Source organism: Crocodylus porosus, unplaced genomic scaffold (genome assembly GCF_001723895.1).
Source record: "Crocodylus porosus isolate Cpor-Errol unplaced genomic scaffold, CroPor_comp1, whole genome shotgun sequence".
Lineage (NCBI taxonomy): Eukaryota > Metazoa > Chordata > Crocodylia > Crocodylidae > Crocodylus > Crocodylus porosus.
This window is the reverse complement of record NW_017728906.1, coordinates 196188379-196207537: the sequence shown is the minus strand read 5'-3', so window position 1 is coordinate 196207537 and position 19159 is coordinate 196188379. Positions and strand designations below refer to the sequence as shown.

General features: G+C 43.4%; 1 protein-coding gene across 5 annotated transcripts in view; it reads right to left on the bottom strand.

Moving 5' to 3' along the window:
- The window catches only part of TENM4 (teneurin transmembrane protein 4), a 760950-nt gene that overhangs the window by 183600 nt on the left and 558191 nt on the right, over positions 1 to 19159 (bottom strand). For all 5 annotated transcript variants that reach the window (XM_019530413.1, XM_019530416.1, XM_019530415.1 and 2 more), the window contains 2 exons: positions 13970 to 14184; positions 12839 to 13049 (listed from right to left, as the gene is read on the bottom strand). In XM_019530413.1, coding sequence (XP_019385958.1) covers positions 12839 to 13049; positions 13970 to 14184 — 426 coding nt within the window. The remainder of the gene's footprint in view (positions 1 to 12838; positions 13050 to 13969; positions 14185 to 19159) is intronic.

Here is a 19159-nt window from a genome sequence, read left to right as displayed (position 1 = left end):
AGGTAGCAAAGTGGGGAAGGAAGCTCTGACCTTCCGTAAGTATAACTGCTGACAGATATGGAGCATGTTTTTTCTTTTCTTTTAAAGGAACCGTACTATTTAACAGAAATGCCCTCAACAAGGCAGGAAGCATGATAAAGCTAGCACACTGGCAGCTGCTCCCATAGCTATAAGAACAACGCTACTGCCGAATAACAATGGGAAGAGGAGATAAAACAGGTTCCAGATAACACTGAAGTGACAAACTGGACGTGATGGGCAGAGCAAAGACCCTCCTGGAAAGCGAATGCAGAAGTGCTGGACGCAGCACTCTCGTTTCTCCCTTTCCTTCTCTAGCTGACACGCAGGAGAATGGTTCCTTCCTCTGGTACATCTGCATCTGCCAAGACTGCGATTTTTTCGCTTCAGCTGGGTTTTATAAGGCTTTTGCACTTCTAGTTCAAGTGATCCACACCTGGCAGCTGGCGATGTGAATGTCTTGACAGCCTCATGGAAACCCAGTCATTATTTCTGAGTGCTCTTTCACAGTTTCCTCTTCTGGAGGGCGCTTAGTTTGATGCTGATACTGCTAATGCCACTTGATGGTTTGCCAGAGTTTGATTTTTTTTGTGGAGGCTAGGAGGTCTGATTTAATTAAAGATGCCTGTGTATAACCCCTTTCTACTCTCAAATCCCACTGGAGCTCTAACCTTCACATACAGGTATCAAGATGCTAAATTCAGAAAAGGGCACTGAGCAGACAGTCCTTTAAATAACTTCCCCAGAAAGTCTGTGTGGAGCATAGTAATCGCACCAGCCAATTTCACCATGTTCTTCCCCTTTCAGTGCTACAGACACCCCATTTCCATCAGCTCACTGGCAACACATTCCTGCTCAATGCAGCACTGACTGTGCTTTCTGGATCGTTTCACACCAACGACGGTGAAGCACAAAACGTCTGAAGCTTGGGATCAGGTTGGAAAAACATCCAAAAACCTTGAGCCGCTTATCCAAACTTGCTAGACCTGCTGAGTGTGCGAGGTTTGACAGCGCATCGTGTAAGAACACACTTTCCTGTGCGATTTCAGTTCTTCTGCTTCTAGCCCCAGCTTGAAATATCCATCCAAGCACCTTATCACAACAGGAACCTAGCTTGCTCACAGTGCTGTATCTGATCCCAAGCCCATTTGGAAATACTGCAAAGGCGGCCTTTCATTTGTATCCTCTGGTTCCATCCCTAGCCAGACACTGGGGATGGGGGGTAGGGACACCTGGTCTTTTCAGAAGCCCAAAAAGAGGCATGGTCTGAGTTTGGTTTTAGAAACAGGGGAAGGTTTTCCTGTGGGAGAATCCTAATCTTGTTGGTTCAACTCTCTCTTCCTGCCCTTTTAAGATAACCAAGAAAAGGTCTCATCTCTGAACCAAGAGGTCTAGATTTTTGCATTTCTTTTTGTCTCAGACCAATACAGCTACCAAATACATCCCTGAAACATGGAAGATGACGATTTTTAGCTGATTTTGGATTTTAAACTTTATTGCAGAACAGCATGAAAGATTTTTAAACCTCTCTGCTTGCCATCTGACCCCTCCAAGGAAGGACTCTTACCTGATCTAGGCAACAAAGAGCTACTCAGAACAACTCACAGAGACACTCTAATGGACCCAGAGGGACAGATTTTCCATCTCCAGCTCCCTCTGTGCAAAAATGACATTTATTTCCTACCTATGGGGACTGTGTACCCTCTTTAATTTTCTCAGAGCTTGATGAAGGGCGGTTGAGCCTGAAAGCTTACAGAAAAAGAGATTTTATTTTTTTTTGCGCTGTCCTAGTTTGTCTAATAAAAGGTATGATTTCTGAACCCAGAGTTCTAGATTTTTGCATGCCCTTTTAAGAGACACTTTGCCAGTGCATGCCTGATACGTGGCAATCACTGCTTGGTTGGATCCATAACGGATGGACTGCAAAAGCACTTGTTTCCAGTCTAACTATCCTCCTATCGAAGTCCGTACTAATTCTGCTCTGACTTCCATTAGCTTCCAGGGACAGGAGCTAGAACGGCTTCTGTCTCTAACGCTTCTGTCAATCCCACCAATGTGCCGCTGTTGTCCAAATGGGGAAAAGAGTTTCTGCTCCAACTTTGGAGAGGCATGAATACTGAAGGAAGAGAGAAAAGGACCAGAAAATTACAGTTTCTTAAGGAAGTGCAGGTTGGCCAGCTCAAAATCTCCGATCTCTCTCTCTCTGGCGCACTCGCGCACCTCATTTATCATGCACGTCATGAGCTAACGGGGAAGAACTTTCAACAGATGTTTAGCTCCTCAGGTACTGAAGCCTCCTTAGCTTAATACATTTCCCACACTTCTGAGATGAGAGGGAGTATTTAAACTCAAGCCTCCAGGTACAGTTAGGGTACCACACCAGTTTCCATAACAAATATATGACAGTGTTTTTGGTGCTCTAGACAAGCACCTTGGGAATGTTTCCTTTCTTTTCTCATTCCTTTTAATTCTTTTTTGCAACTGGGATATTTTTTTAACCTGAATTTTTGCACCAGTAAATGAAACTCTCATATCCCCAATGTGCCCAAGGGACTCCAAGCCTAAATCTACTAAAGATTTTTTTGTACCTTCCCACTCCTATAAATTGCTACAAACTAATGCAGGAAACAACAATTATTCAGCCTGCAGGGTTCAACTTCTCAAGTTGTACTAGCAAGAGAGAAGTTACTTCACGTTCAGTACGTTACAATTTTGGCTCTTGTAGCTTGAGGCAAGGCTCAAGCCAGCTTTGAGTTTCATTTTAAATGACGTTGAAAGTTGTTGTATATATTTGAGAGGAAAAAAGCATGTGCATGTACACACGCATATATACACACAGACCTCATATGTGGTCTGTTCAGTCAAACAAACATCATTAAATAGAGCAGTGCTATCATTATAGGTACATTAAAAGTACATTCATTTCATTTTACAAAAACACTGAAACACATACTTTGCAGCTAATAAGATAGGAATGCATTAGTCAGAATGGCCCACGTTCAATGGGCTGGTTTTAGAGCAGGGGTAGGCAAGACCCAGAGGGTGCAAGTTCTGTTTTTTACTCTTCAGTCAACTTGCTGTGTGACCTAGGAAAATAATGTAATCTCTCAGTGCCTTGGTTTACTCATCCATACAGTCTACCTGCATTTCATACAGCTTGTTGTATTTACCTTCAGCTAAGTCTTAATGGGTAGAAGTAGGCATATACTGACACTCGTAAGACAATCAACTTGTGCCAATAATTGCTACATAGCGATAGGTGAGACTACTCATGCTGTTCTCTATGAAGTACGGGAGATATTCCTGGTAACTGTTAGAAGCTGCCTCTTCATAGCTTCTACCCTATGGATGTGTCCTATTACCTACAAGCACATATTTTATGGGTACCACTTGAGCTCAAACATTTGAAAATTAAGCCCTAAGAAGTCTATTGTTCTAGTACAAAAAGGGCTTTTCCTTCTGTTTGCCAAAATCCACAAGCTGCTCTCAGCACTCCCATTTCTTTGCGTTTTAGCACTCCAGCATTCATCGAAATAAAAGTCAGGGGGGCTCAGTAACATGATACAGGAATAAAACAAGCTGTGCTTACATTAGCCTCCAGTCTGGGATGTATAGAGAGCTATATACAAATGTGCAAAAACTAGAACCATATGTCCTCGTTCACAAATTTCTCCCAAACCCCTCGGATAACACTAGAAGTCTTGTCATTAGGCAGAATTCTGCTGCTCTGAGAAACTTCACTCAAAAAGAAAAGTCAGTAACTTTAGAATTAAGTAAACCTTTTCTTGACCCTAAAGCTAAAGTAATTACCCCAATCAATAAACCTTTTGTACAAATTCTGTCAGATCAAGAAAACTCCTCTGGCTGCAAACAGCACAGTGACAAGCAAGTTCAAGGCTACCCGCCCATGTTAGTACATATGTAGGTACAGCTTTTCAAAATGACATACCTGATTTCCACCTCCCCACCTCTCCCTCCCTTCTTCTCTTCCACGCAGAAATAAAAAAAATGGAGATCTGGCATTTTAGAGGGGTTTTGGCACCTAATACTTCTTGAAATCAGTGGAGGTTAGGCACCTAAATAGCTTTAAAAATACAGCCCAGAGTTCCTTTTCCATTAGCGTGTGTGTGCGTGCGTGTGTCTTTCAAGCAGGGGTGGGTCCAGAGGAGGTCCTGTGGCACGGCTGCACCCCCTTTTGGATTGGACCATACGATGGGAACCTCTGGGGATTTTTTTAAGCCCTTGCAGGAGGTGAAAATCTCCCTCCCTTTTTCTTTCCCCAGCTGGGCTGCATATAGGCTGGGCTCAGCTGGGGACAGGGACAGCGGTAATGTGGTTGGAAGGATCCTCTTCATCATGCCTGCTCCCAAGGGATGGGGCAAGAGTGGGGAACTACTCTTCTGCCCTGCTGTGAATGACCACAGCCCCCACAGAGCCTGCCTGGGGTGGACAGGATTGGCTCTGGTGCTTCCCCTGCTCCCAGAGCAGTGGGGAAAGCAACAGGGGTAGGCAGGGCAGGGTGAGGGGAAGGGTAGGAGAGGGGATATTTCACCTTCAGAAAGCCCCTGGAGGCTCCTGAGGGCAGTCTGCCCATATCGGTGGCAGTGGAGGAGGCTGGGAGCAAGGAGTGCATCCACCTCTGCAATGCGGGTTGGTGCTCCTGCACCACACTTTGGGGAATCCTGGATCTGCCCATTTCCAAGCCCAGCTTTTCATCTGAAACTGCCAGGCCTGCTCTGAAGAGGAGTTCATGGGAAAAAAAAATGTTTCTAATAAGGCTGAGTTTCTGATTCCATCCGTGGTTTACATCTAATCTACAGGTAGGAACCCCTACTGCATAAAGGTAGTTATTTTACAGTGTAGCCTTTCCGCTCATAGAATCAATACAAAGATACAGCCTATGTGAAAACAGCGGCGGTGGAAGTTGTTAGTGCCAAGCGTCTGACCTTTACTGGCTTCTGACTATTGAGTTATCCTTGAGATGTGTCCTGGATTTCCCCTTTATTAGAGAGGCCTTAAGTTTTCGGTTCTCAAGCCTGTAAATACCCACCAGGCCTTGGAAGGCAGTGCTGTTACACAAGAATTACTCTGAACACTTGTGAGGAGGAAAAAGGTCACTCTAAATAACACCGAGATGTGGAGTGACTGCTGTGACTTCATGTTTTTGGAGGCACCCCAGGCCTCAGCTGTAAGCAGGTAGAAAGGACCATTTAACAGACAAAATGATGTGCCGTAGGAACAGGTGTTAGACAAGAGTGCAGCCAGCGGCACCTCAGTCTGCACGGCACAGCAACAACGCAGCACATGTCAGACAACTGCTCCAGCGGAGATAATATGGAACCAGTCTGGGATCTGCTTCCTTTGTTGTTTGCCTGGCAATGACACGAGCCAAATGGGAAAGGAGTTAAAAATGCAAAGTACTACTTCAGTGGCAAATTATACAAGGGACAGCTAAACAGAGAGCTTCTGACACTGGGGAGAGGCTGACTGCCCTCGGCTCATGCCAGTGGAAATGAAAATGTTCAGCAACCTGCCAGAGAGAGGCAAAAGTGAAGGGATTTAGGCACTTACAGTAACACTGGTAAATACACAGAAGACACTCAAATACTGCCATGGCAAGGACCATATAAGTCCCTAGACTGATGGACTGCTCTAATGAAGGTGCATGCAAGAAGGACACTGTGGCTTTGTACTAGAGAAGCACAAACCAGCCTGAAATATGAGCACTACTCTCCTCCACTGCCAGACTCAAACTCCCACCTAAAGGTTGTTTTAGGATCTACCTGTTCATTTTTTTGTTGCCACAGCTGCCTCTGACCAGCCAGAGGTAATCACAGGTGCTGAAACACTGTGGGGAAACCTGTACTTGCCAGGCTTCAAGCTGCATCCTGCCCATGTGAGAAATTTAGATTAGTTTTGGCTAAGGAGCAGATAGAAAACCGAGACAGTGAATCTTTTGAAATGAAGCCACTGCTACTGAAAGCAAAAGTAGCATTATTAAGATACAGGATGCCATGCCCAGAAAAATAGTTTTCTTTAGGGAGCAATGGCTGAGAGGGAGTGGGCCAGGGATCGGGCAGCTTCTGGTCTTAAGGTTCTTGGCCAGCCTAGGTAGAAATGGCCAACAGCTTATCTGCAAAGAGACTTGGATAGTTTAGTCCCACCCTTACCTCAGTTTTAGGCACTCAGCTGCTGCTTAGTCCTGGGGGCATCTGGAGGCTCTTAAGGTTTTAAGTTCCTCAGGTGCCTAAGAATTGGTTTCGGAGCATGAGCGCAACCACAAGAGCTGTGATGCTGCAGAGCACCTTGGCGTCTCACTTATGGCTATGCCTCATCCTGATGCGCAAATGACCTGTTTCCCTGCCTGTATGGCCTGAAGTGGGCTGTCAGTATGCCAATGGGGTCAGATTAGATTGGGCTCCACTCAAAATTGTGTCTGTTGACCCTGTGTGTGTCCTAACCACCAGTATACAGGCCACTCTGGTGTACCAAGGGGGCCATTCTGACTTCCTCTTGCTGCCATTGCTCTGCTCAGCATGAACTGGGCTGGGGATGGGAGCAGAGGGAAGGAACAAGACTCTTTTGCCTAATACCCAGGGCACTCAGCTGGGGGGAGAGGGGGTGGAGAGAAAAGGAATGACGCCCTAGTCTCCTGGACTTCAGCTAAAAGTGGAAAGACCCAGGCTTCAGGCCCTACTCCAAAGACTACTAGCTTATTCAACCACTGTCTGAGATAAAATATTGAAACAGTCAATAGAGCAGAGACCATGGCATAGGTCTCCCTGCTTCCAGGCAAGCTCCATTTTTTGGACTTTCAATGGGAAAATGTGACTTGGATGCTTCTGAACATTTTGCCCATTTTCTCTCATAGCCCCTGCAGGGTGGTGGTAGTACAGGGTACCTCATAATACTGCTGCCTTAGCACAATTCGGTGTATGGCTAACAATGAGATTCTGGTTTGCGGAAGTGTCAATCCAACATCTTTCATGAACGCTACAATTTTTGGGGAGGGGAAAACATGGAATTCAACAGATGGGTCTCTGAATATGTGCAAAGACAAACAGAGACTGCTGGGTGAGTGTAAGTAGTATGTGTGATGGGGGAAGCCGGGAGGCATATTCCTGTGATTTGATAACAGAGGAAGATTGCGGAGCAGCCTGAAAACATAAAGGGATTTTTTTTTTGTCTTTTAACTGAATGGAGCTATTATACCTACTCTAAGTACAATCTAACAAGGCTTTAAAACTCTGTGGGGAAGCTGCAGAAGAGCTGTCTGAAGCCAAACCGTAGGAATATGAAGCATCAGAAACAGGCAAGGAGAAGTGGGGAGAATGGCTTGGGGGTAAGCAAAAAAGGCATTGACCATCTGACGAAGTGGCTGTCAGGCAAGGGCATGCAATGGGACATGGAGGGCTAAAGGCAAAAACCATTTGCAGTGCATGCAAAGCTCTGCTATTATTTAGCAGGAGGGAGGAATCAATAGCTCAGCAAAAGCAAAGTTCGGAGTCTCTACCATAGCCGCTTTTTTTCCTTTCAAAATCTTTTTCTGTACAGACTGCACAGATGGACATGTCTCCAAGTTGAAGAAATGGTAGGTTTTTAGTTAACTGCCCAGACACAGGTCCTGCAAGATAGACATTCTCCGGGGTTTTGCTCAGGACCCAGGGGAAACAAAAATCAAAGAGGAGACTGGACAGCCACCTCGCTGGGGTCACTTGATGCCAGCTGTCTTCCTGCCTAAAGCGGGGGGGCTGGACCCGATGATCTGCGAGGCCCCTAAAAATCTTTGAATCGATGAAAGGGGAAAACAGCTTTTCTTAAAAACTGGCTCTTCCCAGGGGCAGGAACTAAATGAAGCCCCGTGAACATCCTTACATGCAAAAACTCAATCACGTGCTTAACAGCCTGTAACAGTGATACAGCCTAAATATCAGATTCAGAAAGGACAGATAAGGATGTTGCCAGTTAAATTTCCCTCTGTTCAATTAGATTCACAGAGACCTGCTTACATCCACTCCACCTATGCATAATGGAGCCTTAGGATTGTAATTTAGACACTGAAGAGCTGAGCAAAGGGATGAATGAAAACAGATGCCACTCTGTTTTAGTGTGTACCTTCTCCTGGCCACTTGGCATGTGCATCAGGTCAATTTAGACTCTCCAGACAGCAGTCGAGTGGGCATAAGTAGCTCTAATGGACTCTAAATTTGTGTAAGTGGATCACACTTATACAAATTCGGCCTTGGGATTCAAAACTGACATAATGTGGATGCTGAGAGTGGTGAAAGAAAGCGAGAGGGATTTCCATTCTCTTTAAACTCCCCTAGGAACAGGCGAAACCCTGAAATCTGCAGAGACCTTTTCCGACAGGGTCACAGCACCCTCTCTCGTCCCCCTCCAAACCAGGACTGTTTGTTATCCTGATCTCCACACTGCATTTGAGCCATTGTCCAGGGTTATACACCAGGGTACCGCAGCAGGAGGGTCTGTCTTTTGACGGGCATCGTAAAGCGCTGCATAGGCTTGCAGCGCTCTCCCAACACCAGCACCAGCTTCGCTTTGTAGTTCGATGGAGGAAAGGACTTGCTGGTGGCTTTCTTGATGCATAGTGCAGAGACAACAGGGCTTTTCTTAATCATAGACTAGGTCTTCTGCAGAAGCAAAAAGCTAGATAAAACATAATTAATGGTACATGTCCCTCCTGTTGTTTGCTGGAGTAGTGACACCCTAGTAAACAGACCACCAATTTTTTCAGATAGCTGAAGCCTCTTTCCTTTTGCTTTCTCCCTGGCCCCAGCCTGCTGTAAGTCAGCAGCAGCTGCTGCTGCAAGGCTTCCTCTCCGACTCCACAGATTGTTTTCAGGCTCGCGGATGTTTCTTGCTTCCACCGAACAGGTTTTTGGCCACCGTCTCTCTCAGATGTGCTGACTCCAGCTCTTGCTCAGCCTTCTATTTTGTTACGCCTATACCAGATTGCTCTGAGTAAATCACCACTATCAGGCAGAGGTGAATCCACAAGGCGCTTCTTAGAGAAGCTTTTCTATTAGAAATTTCAGAAAGTGCCGCCAATGTCATTTACAAGAAGGTTAATTTATTATTGAGAGACCTTGGTTCTCCTTTTCTTTGTTATGTCTTACAAGGTATGGGATGAGAAAAATTGATTAGATGCTCCCAACTATTTCACAATAGTCTTTTTCTCCATCCCCAAAATTGCCATTATTATGCAGCAACATGAACTTCGATGGGACGTCTAATGCTTCATTCTCTCTAGGCTTACAAGCAAAGCCAGGGCCCATGTGCAGGAACAGGTTCGGACAAACTCCAGTCTATTCAGGTGGGATGTTTTTACATCTGGTGAATCCGCCTCCTTAAAGGAAACTGGTTAATATGTTATCAGTGTAAACGAGAGTATTACTGAGCACGTGGATTTCTTTCAAAGCTGTGCAGGATTCCAGAACACTATTAGGGAGAGCCTCAGGGATTTATGAACTCAAACACAGTATCAAACTGGAAAGACAAATTGCTTCTATTTTTGGTCCAGTTTCCAGAAGAATCACGGAGGTGATGATCAGTCCAGACAAGTACTGCACGATAATTACAGTCAGTGTTGTAACACACAGCCCATGACCTGCACTTACTGATGTTACTGATATGAAAGTAAAGGGATAGGCATTGCTCTGCTTCTTTCCCTCCCAAATTCTTGCCCCTGGAAGAAATGCTGCAGACCTTACTCAGGCCCATGCAGCGATTGCAGAATCTTACCATCTGTGCATCCTATTAACTGTTCTCTATTTTTATGAAAAATTAGCATTGATACACTGCTTTTCATCATCACTCAGCTCATCCTCACAGTCCCTCTGTGTGCCAGGTGGATAAGTATAATCCTAATTCTATATAGTAGATATGCAGGGAGATGACATGTCTTGTATAAGCTAGAAGTGAATCAGTGTTAGTGCTTAGTTCCTACATAAATGTCCTGGCACTTAGGCCCTTTGTCTTTCTTGGTCATTCTTGAACGTTTCAAAAGCACTTTCACTGCATTTAGTCTTTCATTAGACTTCTATAAGAACAAGGAGAGATGTTTTCATGTATCCCTGCCACAAAAATAAAACTGAATGAAAGCTGACCCGGGACAGCTCCACACCATGCAGAATTTCTCCTATACACACGCACAGATCTCTAACCCTCCCTATACATAACTGAATACATTTGCATAGCATTTCAATTTATCCCGATTTATAAACTTGGCTTATGTCAGGTTGCTATATCCGCTTTACGACCATGTCAACTGAAATTACACCACAAATTACTACGGTATTTACGGACTTAAAATACAGCAATCATGTCTTGTCAGACCTCATGAATACACCAGAAAGGCTTTGAGGCTCTGCTTTCATCTGTGTTTCAGAGAAACCTCCCTGCAGATCTTTGTAAAAGCCAGAACAAAAGATCTAGTTGAAGAAAACTGCTGACCATTTACACTCAGTCCATTTTTCAGCAGTTCTTTATAAGGGTAGGGCTGTTTGCTGGAGTATTCTGCACAAATGCCAGTCAGGTAGTCATGTCGTCTTTATCTAAAAATCAGACTCTCATCTTAACTGGGACATAGTCTCCCTGTTCTAAAATGGGTCACTTGTAGCTTAAACTGCACACGGCATTTTTGTGTTATGTGGCCACAGGTGGCTGAAATGATTCCTATATGCATGGTGTTACCGTCTTATTACTACCTACCATGGATGGGGGATGAAGAGCTAAGCTGGGTGTGCAAAGAGGGTCTTGAGCCTCTGAGTCAGCAAAAAGTCAGAATAACATGATTGGGGGAACCAGGTAGCATGTTACAAATAGTTTAAACCAGTGGTGGCCAAACCATAGCTCGCTGGCACGGTACTTTCGGCTCTCTGGAAATTGGCCAAAGCCTTGCCCACTTCTCTCCAAGGTGGCTGGGGGCGGAGGGGAGGCAGAGGAGCCTGGCACCTTCTGCTGCTCGACTTTCCCTGCAGGGAGTGTGCCCTGAGCCCATCCTCCTCCCTCCTTCTCTCCCTCCGGGACTGCCGGCTCAGGCACCGGGCTGCCAGGGCTGCAGCCTCATTGCTTATCCCAGGGTGCGCTTCTTGTGGAGAAAGCTGAAATGACTTGCGGGGAGGTCACCTCCATTCTGGGTTGCTCAGCACTTCCCCCATCCCGCTCTTGAACTTCAGTGGAGGATCGGATGTGGCTCCCAGGGTGAGCAACTCGGGCCACGCTGGTCTAAACCAGTCTCACTGCTGGCGTCACGTGCTGTGATCAACCCAAATGTAAGCAGGTGTCAGCTTAAACACTGGAGACCAGACTGTGTTAGTGTTATGGGAAGTTGAAGGTCTTACCCAGCCCCCTTGCTCAATGTCCAAGGGTGTGCTAGGAATATGTCCTGCTTGTTTTCAATGCGAGGATAAAGATGCAAGGAAGAAAACCTGGACCTAGCCCGTACTGTGCACTCGGTTTGGATAATGGAGTGAATGCTCTATAAAAAACATCCTCCACTGGGAGAGCTATTATCAACTCTATCTGCAGGGAAATCTCTCCCAAACTGGTCAGATCTTCTGGAACAGAATTTTTTTTTAAGTGGAGCCCACTGTACATAAGCACATGTGATTCCTCTGGATGGAAGGTGCCGTGGAAAGGTAACATTTGGTTTGATTGCATTTTTGCTGAAGCAAACCAAGTGAAAAATAAATCTGCATTCCACAGAGTAAGCCTTCCATTTATCAGATTCAAGTGCAATTATTTCTGGTGTTACTTAACTGTGAACAGCCTTGAACACATGGGCTTCTGACAGCTAAGGGCTGTTTAAGTTTTTGGTTTTAATTTTAACACAGACTATTATGGTAGCATTTCAACTTGCATATTAAATAAACTTTAGAGGTAAAAGCTGTATGCTGGAACTTTAATGACTCTGCTTTAATAAGACCTAAACTTTTAATTAACTTGCCAAGACAAGTTACAGCCCATAGTTTTCAGGTAACTGCTGCAGACAGCTGAGACTCAACGTCAATGCTTCTTTGGGGAGAGGGATTAATAGTAGCACTGGAAAGAGATTGTTTTTTGCAGGATAGGAACAAAAATCCATTAAACAATCATTGTGGATAGAAAAAAAAGGAAGTGCTAGTTCTAGGGAAGACTCTTCAAATCACAACCAAATGGATTTTGGGGGGGATAAATGGGGGTCAGTCAATTTAACATTATTGGGCGTGTCTACAAGTGCCCTGACTGCGCAGCAAGTACTAAATGACTGTGCAGTCACTGCCGTTATTGTGCAGTCCTGACAGTGCAAGGGTTATTTCTGATCCTACTGCACAGTAGCAACGAGCTACTGCGCAGTAGCATTGGCTTCACGGTTCATGCCCGTGGATGATAAGTCACCAGTGACAAGACACATCACCGTAGCTCGTTGCTATCTCACATCGATGCACCCACTGAGTGGGCAACACAGCATCTCGCATAGATGCACCCACTGAGTCAGACATTAGTTCTGAGCATAGACCAAAGAAGCAAAACCTGGGCCAGTTTGTGGAGGGTGGTATTGATATGCTGTAAGAAAAATCCCTTGTTGCTATGTGCAGTGAGGTCAGGGAAAGCCCTAACATTATCCAGCAATTATGCCACAAGCAGATTTTACCCAAGGCAAGATAGACCTTGGTTGACTGGCCACTGCCAACCCAAGAATGATTTCATGGAAGTTAATAGGACTCTATGTGGTGTTGGATGCCGCGCAATGAGACTAAGGTGCTAGAACATGGCCCAAGGTAGACAGATTATACACAGTAATGTCATAAGTCCTTACCAATGGCAGTCGTAAGGAAAGAAACCACCTCAGACTCTTTCCCGTCATTGTAGAAGGCCAGGTGCCATATTCCTGAATCCAAATACTGGATAAATCCTGTCTCATGGCTGGACATGGGCACAAAGCCTCTGTGTTGCCGCTGAGGTCCTTCCAAGCTCCTCGCCTCCTGGGTAAGCAGACGTCGCCCATCAAGGAGCTCCACAAAGTCAAACTGAAATGTAAAACAAGACAGATGCTCGCTGTGCATTTCTGGCTCCTAGAAGATCACACTCCCTGCATTCTTCTGTATTGTGAAAGCATGAGGAGCACTGCATTAAATGGAAGAAACCCACTTTTATGGGACCTTATACATGAGGTTTTCCCTGGTGGCTCATGATGTGCTCTGATCCATTCTACTGAGACATGGCTGGCCCTGTTTTGTTTCAGAAACTTCCAGGACCTCTTTACACATTACTCAATCTACTTCTCCTGGTCTCTTTTCTTCATCTGCTCTTTCCCTAATTTCTCTCACAGCTCCTCTTATACCTTGGCTGAAAGAGTATCAGGGCCAGGATCCTCTGGTTACTTCCAACACATTATAGCTACCATTTTAAATAATAAAATCTGAAAACTTTCCTCTTTAAAGAAAAAAAACTAAGGTTCTCACATCAGTGACAAGGACAGCCATAGTACATGTAAAGCTAAATTATGATTTGTTGATTCAGCCACTGGTTTTGATGGGACCGAGATTTGGCTCAGCTCATATAAAATGTAAATTTTTTCACTGCACCGATATTAATTTTAATTTCTTAATGTGTATGATCTAAATGCTGCTAATACGGTGACAGTTGTTTTTAATCTCCTGACTGCTGTTAGTGTAGAAATTTCAGTAATGTTACTTTCCTACTTTTTTTTTTTAATCCTTATTTCTTTATGTATTTTAGCAAAACATGCTAACCTCCGTGAGGACTGTAAACATGCCAGCTTGGACGGTTTAAGTCTAACAACGTTCGCGTTATCTGTAAGTTTACTAAATGGTAAAATAAAGGAACAAGAACACCTTTTGTGCAACTCAAAGACAAATAATCATCCGAGCGTAACCAAGAAAAACAACCAGATAGCAATTGGTTCACTGAAACGAGCACCTGTTACCTGAGTATGTGAAGGAGGAAGGCCCTTTCTGCCATAGATGCCAACCAGAGCAGCCTTTCCCAGTGACACATTGAACTTCAGATGTACTGGGTGATCAATGAACACCTGAGATCTCCAAAAGATACCAGGAGGAATCTTCTGTGTGGCTCGTCTGCCAACATCAATTTCTCCGGAGTCTATAAAACTGTCGTCTGGAAAGAAACTACTGGGCTTTCCTGCCAAGATACAGGAACAAAAGAAAACCTTGGATTAGCCTAGGACCCTACATGTAATCTGATCAAGCTGGTATCTCTGACATTTGCCTTGACAAATAATCAATGGGTGGTCTTCAGAAGACATTATGCCTCAAATCCTTATATCTGATACGGTTATGCCCAGCTAAATTCATTCTTTCTGCTGAAAAATGGATTCTCACACTGCCCTCTGTTGATAACATAACAGAGCTTGGGTAAATACAATCTGATGTTCAAAATGTATCTATTTAAATCACTTTACATAACAGTCATGTTATTTACAGTCATTTATGAGGAAAAGTCATTAATACATTATTGAGAAGTGAGGGATTTATGAGTTTCCATGAAGTGAGATGAGGATGCAGAGACATCTATAATGCCTAATGATGCTTAATTGTGGTGGGAGAAATTAGAGATGCAACTCGCTGCTAAGTTAAGGGCTGACAGTAATGTGGACACGTAGGATGGTGACACTCACCAAGACAGAAGGAAGGAGAGTTATATAAAGGAAAGATATGGAAAATAACATTCTGTACTTCTGTAAGGGCTGCCAAGATAATCAAGCGGCCTGGTGAAGGGGGTCATGATTTTTGCTGCATTAAGCAGATAGGGAAATGGAGGCACCGGTTTTTAAAAGTGCTGGGTACCTCATTTCTAGAGCTTACCTTTGAGCACCTGTGGGCTGATACCTACAGGTGGAAACCACCCACAACTCCAAATGAATTAAATGAACTAATCTTTATAAATTGAAGTACTATGGAGGACAAATCAATTACCTTAATTCCATAAGGAAAGGAAGCTGTAGGCCGCTCAGGCTGGACAGTCTTACACTTAAATTCCCAGTATATAATACACAGATCTAAGGAAAACATAGTGAATCGGGGCAGAGGAGCAAATACGACCCCAGAACACCAATCTAAGACTTCTGTTCAGTCACTGGATCATGCTCCCTTACCTGATGCACTAGAAAATAAAGGAGTAACGGGAAAGGAGAGGAAGATGAAAACTGCGCTTGCTTAGCAGATAGCCTTAATTTTGTGATTATGAACATGCTTGGATTTGAAAAGCACATGCTAGTCTTGTATCACCTGCCAGATTTCATCTTGAATAGGAAAAAAAATCAGAGGCCAAGAGGACCATCAAAGGCTGCATTTATTCCCCTTGGAAATCCAGATTACTTGGTCTGTCATCTCTTTGCCATTGAGGCTTGCTACCGTATGTTTTGCAGATGAAACAATTCTAACAAAATGACAAAGAAACTTTCAGGACTATAAAGTCTTTTGTAACAAATTACAGTTGTGGGATTTTTTATATATATATAAAAAATGCATTTAGGGAATAAGAAATTAAAATGTCTTTTCCAGACATTAAGAATTCTTGTCAAATACTCTAACACTTTACATTTAATCCTGGAATGATGTTGGGTAGGGCAACCCTCTTGTCATATAATAAAATATTTTACTGTTTTGGAGAATAATATTTCATGTACATGTTAAACTTCTCCATATGTTATCATTCCAGTGTAAAGTTCCCAGCAGAGACACATCAGGTTCACACTGCTAGATGTCACTTTAAAATATATATTAAAAAGTTAAAATGGATGTTAACAAGAAGAAGTGCCCTGGGACAGTTTTATCTTTATATGATGGGGAAAGCTGCTATTTAATTTTTTATTCCAGCAAAGCACTTGAGTACATGCTTAACTTTAAGTAGGAGCTGTCCCATTTGGACTTAAAAATTACGCGTACGTTGAAAGGCTTGGTGGAATACACATGCCTCATTATTAGTCTCTTAAATACTGCATCTCATGAAGCTTATGCATAAAAGTCTGACTAAGCAAACAAACACAAATTTAAAAAAGGGATTCACAGAAACCAGGCTCCGTTATTGTTATCCGACCATAATATTACTCCATTTCCTTACATTCAAAGAAATAAGGGAAACCATTTAGAAACCATTTCTATCTGTTTTTCAGAATAAAGGTTTCTATTAAAAAAGGCAAATCAGAGGTAAACAGGAAATAATCACTGAGCCATTTGTGACACAGGCAACAGTGAAGAATAGTGTGGTGGAGATCAGATTTGCTTAATTTCAAGGATTTTATTTTGTAAATTGGATGATTGCCTTTTTCATTAATCCTAATACTAATTTTTAGGATACTGCCTGTGTTAAAACACACAGCTACTAAGGTCCATGGGCACAGCTTTCAATTTCATTGCTATGAGATGCAAAGGGTGTAACAAAGTGCTACAGAGAGATGAAAAGGCTTTTTATATTTTAGTCCACCTCAAAGATACATTTCAGGGATTCTTACTGTTGTGTTTTATATATGCAGAGAAATTAAAATAGAAAAGCAAAGCACATGGTTTGCTCTCTGGCTGTTCATTAATGAAGATCTTACATCTGAACAAATTAGGCGGGGTGAGAGTTTAAAATGCTAAGTGCTGCTATGCAGTAGATAACTGGAAGAAAATGAGCATAAGATGAATTCCTTGTAATACACTGAGCAGTGCTTGGCTCAAGTAGGCAAACAGGAAAAAAATGTCGGTCTAAGTCTGAAGCAAAAAATGACCATCTTGCAGAACTAAATGCGTCTGCACATGTAGATTTAAAATACGCTTTTCTTCTTGGCCAGTTATATATGTGAAAATGTTTTATGTGTTCTTCTTCTGGAATGACTCAGAATGGTTATTACCATGTCTCTAAACTATCAAGACTTATCTTAACGCAAAGGTTCAAAGCAACATTCTGTACAGTGACGTGAATTTGGCCACTGAAGTCAATAGGAGTTTTGTCATTTGGCTTCAGCTATGACTGGATCAAGTCCTAAGCACCAGATATTTCAGAAATAAACTCCAACAAGGATGTAATTTCAGCAGAGGCCAGATCAGAATCCTTAACTAACTAACCTGAAGCAAAATGACCTCCCGCTCTGAATTCCTAATGGCGCTGTCAAATTTCTCAGCTCTTTCAGTCTGTTCGCCTGCACGCAGAACACTTCAGTTCCCTTCAGCGACTCGTCTTAATTTATTTGGTTATCAGAATGAATGGTTTCATTCTGGGGATCAACTGAATGTGGTTATAATTTGGATGCAACAAGGCACCCTGACTCATTATATCACGTCCGCACATGCTTGCTTATATCTTACCAACTGCAATAATAATTGATCACCTGCTTAAACTTAAATCTGAGGGAGCGCTGAAGTGTTTTTTGCTGAATGGGGGTCGGGCCAGGCACGTGTTTAATTTTTTTTTTTTTGAGACTGGAATCATGGTTGAAACTTAGCAACGAATGGCTGGAGATTGACCTGAGCTGATAATGCTGCATTCAGTTCAGCAAGGAGGAAACCCTCGCTCTAAACAGCCAATTTCATCATGGGACAGGTCGTCTGTTCAAGGACATTTTAAACCATTTTTTCGTTATTCCATTTACATCAATTCTTATTTACAATTGCTGCTCTGCAACATTGCTGGCCCAGACTAGCTGCCCTATCACCAACCTTTTGAGGCAGCAGCAAGTCAAGGATGGGTGCAGTCACCTGGGAAAGGAAAGACCCCAGTGCTGTCATTTAGGGTTTATTCTGGGTCTGATTGTCTTGGGTTTGACTCCAACAAAAGTTTTGGTTTTTTTTAAAGAAATGTTTCATGTTTCAAGCCAAATCAGCCAAAATCAAGTCCAAATCCATAAGTCAGTCCAGAACCTTAAGTAGCCTTACAACCAACAAACATCCTCCACCTCCATCTGGGGCTTCAGATGTTTCCAAATCCTTTGCCGGGCATCCTTCATGAAGGCCCATGCCTGGAGGCTTGGGGTTAGGATGCCCCCAATTTTCATCTGCCCTGAGCCATAGGGCTGCAGGAGCAAGCTAGGGAGGAGCAACCCATTTCCATAAAGTGGGCTTTAAGCCCCAACACCTTGGCAGGTACTAAACCATGCCAGAAGAGTGGTTATTCCCCAGGCATTTAAGGAAAACTGCCTTCCAGGTACATGGTGTTTCCTCATCAAAACAGGTGATTTACATACACAGCTTTGAATGGCAAGTAACTCAAACTAACCTCAGCTGTCCCAGGGAAAAGGGTTATCTCAGACATTTCACGGGTACTTAAAGTGAGACAATGGGCTGGTACTCTGCAGGATCCCAAGATAAGAGGCTCTGTCTCAGGAGAAACCTCATATCTGTTTTTACTCTTACTGTATCATTGGGCTCAGGTCATGCTCCATCTAGTCTGCAAGTTCCCTAAGACTTACAGAAAGACCACTCTGAGGTTTCTAGCAGCCTGCTGCAGTGCACAAAATCCCCACTGAGCAGAGTTCCCCCGTGCAGAGAGCTCCACAGGAAAGCTGATGTGTATGCACATGTGTATTCTTTTATGCATATACTCAGAGACACATCCTGCACTTCTATTCAGACAAAACTCCTATTGATTCAGTGGGAATTTGGCTGAGGAAGACCGAGTGAAAATTGAGTGGACACCTTTGATTGGGTCCCCTGACTTCTAGATAAATTATTTCTTCTTTTCATTTTGACTTCTAAGAGGGAAGGTGGGGATCAAATGCAATATTTAGCCAATTACACACACAGTAATTTAAGCAGGGGACAAAAGGAAAAAAACAGGTTTGATCAAGAGGCCTTTTCGAATACAGCTAGAGGGGAGGTCTGTAGTTTTCTGCACTACGTAGCCAGCCTGGCACCATTTTGGATTAATTAATTTTACACTGCAATAATTTCATCTGACACTCACCAATCAGTACTAACAATGTTGTTTTTTTAAGAAGTATGTAATTACAGCTGCATTCACCTTAATAAAGACAGATAACCCCTTCAAGCAAAAATGGTGCAATTCATATAAACCACAGGGCTAACACAGGACATGACCCAAAGCCTGTTGAAATCAGTAGAGAGACTTCTACCAGTTTCAATTTTTTTTGAATCAGGCCCAGATTCTTTAAGTCTCT